Source organism: Sinocyclocheilus grahami, unplaced genomic scaffold (genome assembly GCF_001515645.1).
Source record: "Sinocyclocheilus grahami isolate Dianchi unplaced genomic scaffold, SAMN03320097.WGS_v1.1 scaffold792.1, whole genome shotgun sequence".
In the NCBI taxonomy this organism is placed as follows: domain Eukaryota; kingdom Metazoa; phylum Chordata; class Actinopteri; order Cypriniformes; family Cyprinidae; genus Sinocyclocheilus; species Sinocyclocheilus grahami.
The window spans coordinates 362,045-372,660 of NW_015505971.1; the positions used below are offsets into that span (position 1 = coordinate 362,045).

The 10,616-nt window shown below is 37.7% G+C and overlaps 1 protein-coding gene across 1 annotated transcript in view; it reads left to right on the plus strand.

The window, feature by feature from the left end:
• The window catches only part of iars1 (isoleucyl-tRNA synthetase 1), a 79,606-nt gene that overhangs the window by 25,202 nt on the left and 43,788 nt on the right, over positions 1-10,616 (plus strand). The window contains 2 exon segments of the mRNA XM_016246273.1: positions 3,543-3,741; positions 6,223-6,253. Of these exon segments, the coding sequence (XP_016101759.1) occupies positions 3,543-3,741; positions 6,223-6,253 (230 nt within the window).

The following is a 10,616-nucleotide window of genomic DNA, read 5'->3' on the forward strand; positions in this document are numbered from 1 at the left end:
GCGTCGGCTAAATGCATTAATGTAATTGAAATGCATGCAATCTGAAATCTCTCGGCGCGAAAGATTTTCAGATTTTGCGTTGCGTTCAGTTAGTCTTGAGAATTTGCCGTGTTTGGAAGTGACTTCTGTGTGAGCTGTGCTTTATATGTATCTAATAGTCTATAGAGCTTTTTTGCCTGCAAAAGAAATTTGGAAAATGTGGCCACACCTTTGCTCTGATCACAGAAGCTTAGAGACAACTGAACGAGCAAACTATGTACTGTTCTCCTTTTTGAATAAAAACGCTTTATTGCGTTAGTGAGCTCATTATTATCGTTTGGTGAAAAATTGGAAAAATTCCTTGATTATTTAAACATAAATTTTTATTGTATTTTACTGCTCTGCTGACCCAAAAAAAATCACTTTTCATTTACAGGGGTTGGACAAAGTAATGTGAACACCCATTATTATTATTACTATAATAGGGGAAAATATCATTCCTGTAGGCTACAGTGAAAAAACAAACGTGCAACAAACGGAACATTGAACACTAACAAGGATTGCGCTCAAACAACGCAGATTAATATTCCATATTCAACAAAAACCGGCCACAGAGAGCTTGACGGCGCCAACTGCTCTCCACCAACATCTCTGAAGTGGCTGCTAGATGCTCTAATAGATGACATTAAACTGTCAGGTTGGAAGCTGTATTAAAGACTAGGGATGCACCGAAATGAAACACTGTGCCGAAGGCCGAACAGGTTTTTTTTTCGCATTTTGCCCCCCATGTAGGCCTATTTTGCCATTTTTTTTCACCATAACATAAATTAAATAGCCAAAATGTGCTTTTTACTATTTTGTCCTGCTTTTCAAATAAAAAAATCAATTACAAAACAACAATTTAAAAATATTTACTTAACACTGAACATTTTTTTTTAACATTCTAGCAGACGTTATACAGACAAAGCACAATTTCACTTAAAATTAATACGTTAGTAAAATAATATTTTCTGGCCATTTTTGAGACTTGAATCAGGCATGTATTTTTTACTGTACAAATAAAGGTAGCCTTGCTGAGCCGAAGAGACTTCTTTTAAAACATTAGAATATATTACAGATCCCAATTTGAACACTGTGTGAATGTTACAATAAATGTATTAATAGAGCTGTTATTATTATCATCATTATTATGGTCTTATTTTATTTTACAGAACAATTGACCTATTTTACAGAATTTATTTCACCTCTTCATCTCATCGGAGACATGTGATGCGGCACTAAACAGTCTCTCGCTGTCGTTGCTTCACGCTTGTAATGATTTCTGCGTCTTTCTCTGATAGTTTAAAATCCTTTCACACTGCCGACATGTTTGCTGCATTAGTGCGTGCCTCTATTTGATTGCGTTAGTCATTGTTCGGTACATATTATTCGGCCTTTTCGCTTATTCGACCAAACTCCGAAAGAAATTTTTTTTGCTATTTTCGGCCGAATAATTTCGGTTGCTGAACATTCAGTGCATCCCTATTAAAGACTAATGGTGGTAAAACACCATGATAAAGAAATATTGTGTATTTCCAGGGTGTTCACATTGTTTATTCCAGCCCCTGTCCATCAGAGCTATGTACAGCACTATAGCCAAAGGTCAAATTTAGTTTTTCTTCATCAACCAACCCAAAAGGTTTTCCAGAACGGAGGCGCGCATCTCTGTGACCTCTGCTGGACAGGGCAGAGTTCAGTCGATATGGTGGCCTGTAGAGAGGGGGTCGCGGGGCAGCAACATTAGCATACGGTGCTCAATATCTAGCCTGCTGTTTCATCACTTCACACGAGCGTGAGTGAGCCGGCAGAGACCTCCAGCCTCATTAACCCCTCTGACGAACAGAAACTCATGTAGCGCTTGCGCCATCAATAAATCACTCTCCTATCGACTCTCATGAGCTCGGCCCATCCCGGCGCTGCTGGGGAACAACATTATGGATATTGAAGGGGTTTGTCAGTGTAAAGGCGCAGCAGATACTGATCGTCGATCAGGAGAGCTTGAGAATGCTAATGCTGAGGCTTACAGAGGTGCTCCTCATCTGGAAACATAGACCGCAGCGTCAGTGTGCTACCAACAAACAACCACATAGACAACAAACCAGCAGAGAGAGCCGGACTGGTTCACTTCTAACTTTAGTGAAAGTCAAAAACAAAAGATGCTTTCATCTGGTTCTCGTTGGTTATCTGGTTAGCGTAATACAACCTCTGACTCAAGGAAAAAGACAAATGTGACCCCGGAGCACAAAACCAGTCGTAAGGGTACATTTTTCAGTTATTGTTAGGAGAGGACAATATTTGGCCGGGATGCAACTATTTGAAAATCTGGAATCTGAGGGTGCAAAAAAATCAAAATATTGAGAAAATCATCTTTAAAGTTGTTCAAATGAAGTTCTTAGCAATGCATATTACTAAACAAAAAGTAAGTTCTGATATATTTACGGTAGGACATTGACAAAATATCTTCATGGAACATGATCTTTACTTAATATCCTAATGATTTTTAGCATAAAAGAGAAATGTATAATTGTGACCCATACTATGTATTGTTGGCTATTGCTACAAATATCCCCCAGCGACTTAACACTGCTTTTGTGCTGCAGGGACACATATAATCTATTAAAAGCTGTTCATTGCATTAATGGTCAGATAGTCAAAAATCATTATTTTATTTTATTAAAATTTATTTGAAAAGGTACCATGTACTTGTACAATGGCTAGTTTTCATCCGCGGTCCCTTGGCAGGTAATCATAATCACAGGTAAACATAAAACCAAAACAACAAACACATACACATTCTATTTGGTAAATAATTGTAGGTGCTAGTAGAAAGTTGTGATGCATTAATCTCGTCCATGGATTTGGTGTTGACGCTGGTAGTGAAGTGTGTGAACCGATCGGCTAGCGGTCAGACACGACTAATCCAAACAAACTGTGTGCTAGTCATGATCATTACTGGACAGCGCCCAAAATATAAACAAATGCAAGAGAAGGTCACAAGTAATCATTGTTTACCAATGATCTAACAAACAGCTCACAATTTTTCCTCCGTTTATTTTTATTTTTTATGGACATTTAGGTAATGAATCAAATTACAAACTGTCATTAGAAACAAACAAACAAACAAAAAAGTACTTTAGTCTTTCATGAAAACACTGAAGCATTGCGAGTGAATTGAATCAGCAACAAGTTGTTTCGTTTGCATAGTCATTAATTACTTATATTAAATATAATATATTAAATAGTGTTTAATTTGCATTTTGGAAGATATTCAAAGAGCTCAAGCAATTTATCATACGAGTGCCGTCCTGCATTCATAAAACAGTATTTACAGATTTTAAGGATTTTATTTTTATAATGATTAATCACAGGAGTGTCTTCATTATTAGGAAAACAGTATCTCTCTTGAGCAAAATGACTGATTTTTTAGCGATTGGTAGTGCTACCATATGATGCTGGCACAGGAGAGAGTACTGTAACATTATAAAAGTTCATCTTGAAATATTGAAAACGCCTTTCTTTGGCAGGTCGGACACGCCGCTGATCTATAAAGCAGTGCCCAGCTGGTTTGTGAGGGTGGAGCACATGGTGGAGAAGCTTCTGGACAACAACAGCAAATGCTACTGGTACAGTGAATCTGGTGTCTCTACACCTGTGTGTGACCTGCGTGTTTGCGGCTCTTGTGTAATGCATGACTGGACAAACTCTCTTCGAAGTTCGGCTGGGGTTTTCTCATGCATTTTAATTGGGATCTTCAGTCTCTTGATGATGTGTGATATTGTGCATAGCAAGAGCTTTGCTTCTCAGATGCAGTTTCAAAGTCATTTGAGTTCGTTTTGAGTGACTCTTTCTTAAATTCCTTGTGCAGGATCTGATTTGAAGTATGTGGGATTTGTTCTCATTTTCTCATTTATGTTTTGAATTCCATGTTCTTCGGTTTCTGTGTAATTTCCACCGTTTTGCATTTTCTGAAAGCACTAGTTTTTGCACACTCATGCCCGGATCTGGGTCCCGCAGAATGTTTTCCTGGTTTCATCTACAGTTCGTCCTGACAAGAAGCTTTTCAAAGAGTTTCTGTCCGTCGCATCTTTTGCAGAAAGGACCCTCAGATTCACGTTGACTAATAAGCCTGTTTCTCATGAACACAGAGTTTAGTCTATGTGACACTTGGTACACTTTCAAAGCAGGATGTTTTGAGGATTCGCACCAAGTTTCGTCCAGTTCTGCCTATAGAGGGCACTACAACTGAAATGTGTTTATAACTCAGCAAGTGATTGACGAAGGTAGGAAATTCACAACATGCACATGACAGCTGTGTTCTGCTGCGGTCGTTCTCGCATCCTAAAAATTCCCACTTGCAATTTAAAAAAAGTACTTTTGCAGAAGTGTCATTTTTAATGTATGCACATAATCTCGAGCCTCCTGTCAAAGTCAGGCACAGTAACTAGACGGGCCGTGTTTAAGTGTATGCAGGAATCTGCCCAGCGCTCTACAGAGATGATGTCTGTGTTCACAGCACAGGTGTTTGGCAGCATATGCAGGGCCGAACTGCTGCGATACAGTCAGAAGACTTTCAATCTACTAATCACCATCATTACCATGGATTTACTGTAGTAACACTAACTGCACCATGGTATTCAAAAATGTTCGGTTTCAGTGACCTGGTGCTGCGTTTGCGTGTGGACGAACGGCCAAACCGCGTAGAAAAAGATGCGGTTTTAAAAATAACCGCGATCGTTTGGACAAGGGCCTAAGAGTGATTGGATCATCACTAGTCTATAAATAATTCTACGTGATAAAAAGAAGGCCTCCTCTGCACCCTCATTGGGGAGGTAGAGATGTTGAGTTTGTGAATTCATTGTTCTTTTCAGTCAGATCTGTTGATGAATCAGTGATTCACAGTCTCATTACTAGTTAACAGCCCACTCAAGGGTTGGATTATCAGAGAATAACAACTTAAATTGCAGTCCATGAGCACTTTCATGATCCTTTTATGGTAATTATGTCCTTTTTGAAGCTTGAAAGCTTCAGTAATCGTTCATTGTGATTGCGTTTAAAAGGGCGAAGTCTTTCGAAGTTAAATGGGTTTGTTTTATTTTTTTATTTTTATAGACTGAAGTTTATCACACCTGTCCTGATTTGACCTCACGTTCACAATCTAAAGCACATTTCTTCTGTTGGCTTATTATTGAGCTGTGGATGATGTCCTGCGCGTTCAGCCCATCACAGTGCCCTTAAATTCTACATTTAGTTCAGAGATGAGAGAGCATAAGAGAAGAGAAAAATCATTAAATTGATATATTGGGGGCTGAGATGGAACTTAAATAGAAATGCCTCTTCCCGATGAGAATTGATGAAGTCAGTGGTGTTCTGATGAAAGCTCACTGCAGAAGCAGAGGCTCTCTCTATGCGGTGTCTTGAGGAGGGCAGCAGGACGACGCCCAGGAGGACGTTTAACATTCCTTTAGTGAGGGATGGATTATTTTAACTGGAAATATAGACCTGAATAATAATTTGAAAAATCTGTCCAACTAGTGTGCCATGAAATCGATTAGTTTTGGTGCGATTTATGATCAGTAGCAATATTTTGATGATTTTTCAAATACAAATTATCCTTGGTGTGCATAAATGTATTTTCATTAAACATAACTATTATAATGTAGTCTTATTTGTGAAATGATTTGTGATCCGGAGGCAACCTAAACTAGAGAAACGGCAGTGATTTTGTCATAAATAATGTGCACTTGAATGCTGGGAAATATAATGGGATTTATTCATCAGACAAAAGCAAAGCAAATTTCTGAGTAAATTATGCTAAACATAGAATGCAAAAAGTTAAATTTTGTGGAATTTTTGTAAGAATGGTTTCATAAACAATTAACACAGAGATTAGTTTTGCTTATGTTGACTGAATGTGGCCCAGAGCTTTCATTTTGGTCCAATATATCAAAGTTAAGACTCTGCCACGCGCCCCTAAAACGGCTCGTTCTAACACGCCCCCACATATCTACATCACTATGTGGAAATATTAGCATAATGCCGCCCAAATGTGCACGCAAAGAAAGAAGGCATGGTTTCAGTAACCGCAGTTAGTGTTGAAGCAGCATGTCAGGGAGACGCTGTGTGTTTCTAGGAGAAAGCAAAAGCACTTTATTTGGCCTTCCGGAAGTAGATGCATTTAGGAATCTTTAAGATTACTTACAACAGAACAGCAATGCATTTTATGGACGACCGTTTCGTGAACCTAGGAGAGGAGGTAATTCTGACTTTGCTATGACAATCTGGCGCTTCTGAATCAGCTACTGTTTTGTTATTAGTTTAAGTATTTGCTATTGACTGTTCAAATGCAGAGCCAATCAGAGCAGACTGCGCTTGTCGGAAGGAGGGACTTTGTAGAAAACGAAGCGTTTGAGAGAGGCGGGGCATAGAGGACCTCTATATTTAATGTTTTTTGAACATTAAAGCATGTCAACATATTCTGTTACACCAAATACACAAAATAATGATCTTTAAAAAAGCATCATATGACCCCTTTAATAAAGTCAATCATAACATTCTTATTAACCGACCTGCAAGCTTGTTAGGTTTTTCAGTAGGGATGTAACGATTCACTCAACTCACGATTCGATTCACAATTTTATTTAATTTTTTTTACAAAATGAGGTTTAAGACAAATTATAAATAAATGTGTCCTTTTATTATTGCTTGGACAAAATGTTGCATGTTTCTTTGTGAAATTGAAATATATCACTATAATAATATACTAATACAGCACTTGTATATCATTGCTCTTTTGTTGGTTTTGATTGCTTCTGTTATCCTCATTTGTAAGTCGCTTTGGATAAAAGCATCTGCTAAATGACCAAATTTTTATATAATGTAAATGTAAATAACAAAACTAAATTAACATTTTAAAACAAACCCCAAAGCAAATAAATAAGTAACACAAATAAAATAAATATCTTCATATAAACAAAATAATCTGTGCTCTTTCCATTTAAAATGAGAGGCAATCATTTCCAAACAATGATATAATTGTTTAATAATCAATAAACATAATCATTATCCAAACAAAGATGCTGCATACATGCAACATGAGGATTTTTTTTTCTAAATTAGATTGTATAATTTCTAAATTTGAAACAAAAACAAAATGGTTTGACTTCAGTTTTGTGAAACTATACATAAAAATATCTGCATGAAACAGAAACAGCAGACGAGCAGAACGAGACGCAGATGCACTCTCTGCCAGCAGGTGGCGCTTAAAGTGTTTCCTGGTTTCCGCTGGAAACAAAGCAGCGCTGCACTTATGAACTTTAATATGCATTTTACAGAGGCAAGATGAAAAGAAAAAATACCATCTAAACTTTTTTTAAAGACCGTAAGTTCCCCTCAGACATGCATTCATATAAACTCCTACCCCTAACTGAATCGCGATTTGTTTAGCATCTCAACCGATTTGAATCGTCACATATTTTAATCGATTTTCAACCGGCTCGCAGTTAATCATTACATCCCTATTTTTCAGGGATGGTTTTAAATTGATCTAAATCCTGCATGACAAATAGACATTTAGAAATATTCATTTATTTATTTATTTGCTGTAGGTAATCAATCTTCAAATCAAATTTGCCATTTCTTGTGGAATCCCACAGGGTTCGATTATAGGGCCTTTGTTGTTCTTTTTTGCATTAACTTTCGGCAGTGTTACCTTTACAAGGAGCTGTGGATTCATTTTCATAGCTATGCAGATGATGCACATCTGTGTCTCTTCTGTCTGTAGATCAAAACTATTTGTGTGATGGACAACTTGTATTAAAGGCATAACAAAAGTAAATCGAACACTGAACTTGTCAGACTGTAGTTTAAAGCATGAGCTGTTAGAATGCCTTCTCCAGATGATAACACCCATCATACGCCAATTCAGATAGACCAGGGGTGGCGAACGTCAGTCCTGGAGAGCCGCAGCCCTGCAGAGTTTTGCTTCAACCCTAATCAAACACACCTGAACAAGCTAATCAAGGTCTGAACGGTTACTAGGGAGCTACAGGCAGGTGAGTTTTAATTACGGTTGGAGCTGAACTCTGCAGGCTGCGGCTCTCCAGGACCGGAGTTCGCCACCCCGGAGCTAGACAGTCCTTTTTAAGCCAAGGCGTTTCTTTGAGATTGACTCAAAACTCTTGCAGTTGCACTGCTATGACAGTTTTTTATCATTTACGCAAGCATTTTTACAGTTTTTCTCAATTGCTTTGGCACATTATTTTTTTTAAACAATCTTAATCTCTAAACTGTAAGCGCAATTGTCAGAACTGTTTGCTAAAACATCAGAACACTATTGCATGTCTGCAAAAGATAGTAACTCACCCAAAACATTTAATTCATGCTTCAAAACCCAGTTATTGTGTCAGTTACTTGGCCAATGCCACCAAAATAAAAAAACTTTTTTTTTTTTTTACCATGGAAATATTTATATGCAGTTTTATTTTATATTGGTTATATGAATATTTTTTCTACTTTTTTGTTGAGAGACTGCTTTCTATGCTATACAAGAATGTCAGTTTTTTCAGTGTATCATACTGAGCATTATAGATACAGATTTCAACAGTAGGTAAAAGTGTATTGGGAAAAGTCAACAATGTAGTACACAAAAAGGAAATGAACAGTTATTTTTATTTATACAGTACATTTATTTTTGTAGAATGTGTTGCATGCAAACTGAAATTTACGCCTCATCCCAGAACTCATGCTTATCACATCGGTCACGTCACATTTCCTAAATCAGCATAGTTTGTCAGTACAGTCAGTAACGTAGCAGATTGAAAAATTAGTATCTCTCTACAATAGACGGCAGTGCGGTGGTGGCTTGAGTCTGTTGAGTGATTTAACACGTTGTCACCTAGTTGATGGGACACAATGCTATAAAGTACATAAACAATGTCCCGTCTTTTACTCTCACAATGAGCTTATCATACTCGTTTGCTACATTAGTAGGGCGCTATGATTTCCGTGATGCAGAAAACGCGGACGGAAGCACAGAATCCATTCATAAAAACGGAATTTACTGTATAACGCGGATTTTCATGGAATGTTGTATCTTTGATGAATAAATAAAAAACAGGTCAGTACACTTAAATCAAATCACGATATAGACTAGTGTCTGTGAATATTAAACTGCAAAAAGACGAATACGATTTAAATACGAATCCTCATGTTCTGCGTGTTCATTTGATTACCAGAAAATACACAACACAGAATTTGTGAGAAAAAAAATCATTATTGTTATTATTCATTTTAGATGTTTACATTTGGAAAAGCTGTGCTTCCTGCATAAACCTGCCCCTGTTGGATTGGCAGTAGCTTGTTACACAATTACCTTTGTTTTTTTTCTTTATTCAAGTTATATAAATATATTGTTCTATTTGTGGTTTAAAGTTATTTATAATAAGTGATGTGAAGTGTACTTATATTCTGTTTATGTATATACTGTATTCTATATATAGTACCAGTAAAATGTTTGGCCACACGAATGGGAAAGTGTCCAAACTTTTGACTGGTACTGTACTATAAAATACACAAAGAATATCGGCCGATATATATCGGTATCTAACGGTTTTTTACTCCCTAATATCGGTATCGGCATGGGCCCCAAAAAACCCATATCGGTCGGGCTAATGTGTGAACTTGATGCCGAATCTTCTTAGAAGGATAACGGTCTTAAACGTTGGTGATGGTCTTCAAGTGCTCTTATTAGCGTGCTTTTCTTAAAAGCTCAACTTGTGGGAAGTCAGAATGAGGTTGTTGGCGTGTGCCTGCTGAAGCGAGCTGCTGGAAAAGAAGGACAGCGACCTGCTTCCTGAAAATAGCATATAATGAGTTGTTTCCAGGAGCGAGTCTCTGGAGGGCCACCGGCTCCCCGAGCGGGGCCAGAAAGCACAGCTCTCTTGAAAACGGGGACAGCGGCCCAGCCTCGCCGCTCACTTTTAGTAACACACTTTATGGTAAACTTCACTGCCCACCTGGAGAATATCAAGGTTGTCCTGCTTTTTGGCCGGTGTTAAGTTTGCACTAAAATGTGAAATGCGCCTATTGTTACACGAGTACTTGTAACATTACTCTTATTTTCTTCTGGATGTATAAAATTCTCTTTGGATAATGAAATATTTTTCCCAACAGTCTGATAGTTCTTGGACAGTTCATATCTGCGTTGTACAGTGCTGGCCAAAATTATTAGAGCACTAGTATTTTAACCAGCTAAAAATGGTTTCTCCGAGACGCTTCAAGAAACCTCCTGCAAAGCTACAGTGCTGTTAAAAGTTTTAGGCACTTGTGTTAAAATGCTGTAAAAAAATGATTCTCTTGATCAATTAACTTCTATGAACTAAATGAAATCAACATTTGGTGTGAGCATCTTTGTGTTTAAAGCAGCTTTTGCTCTCGGTGCACTTGAGCAGAGTTTCTCAGGAGGTTTCTTGAAGCGTCTCGGAGACACAGTTCTTCTGGATTGAGTCTGTCTCAGTTTGTTCTGTTTCTTCATGTGACTCCAGACAGACTGATGATGATCAGATCAGATCTCTGTGTGCAGCACAAACATCTCACTGCAT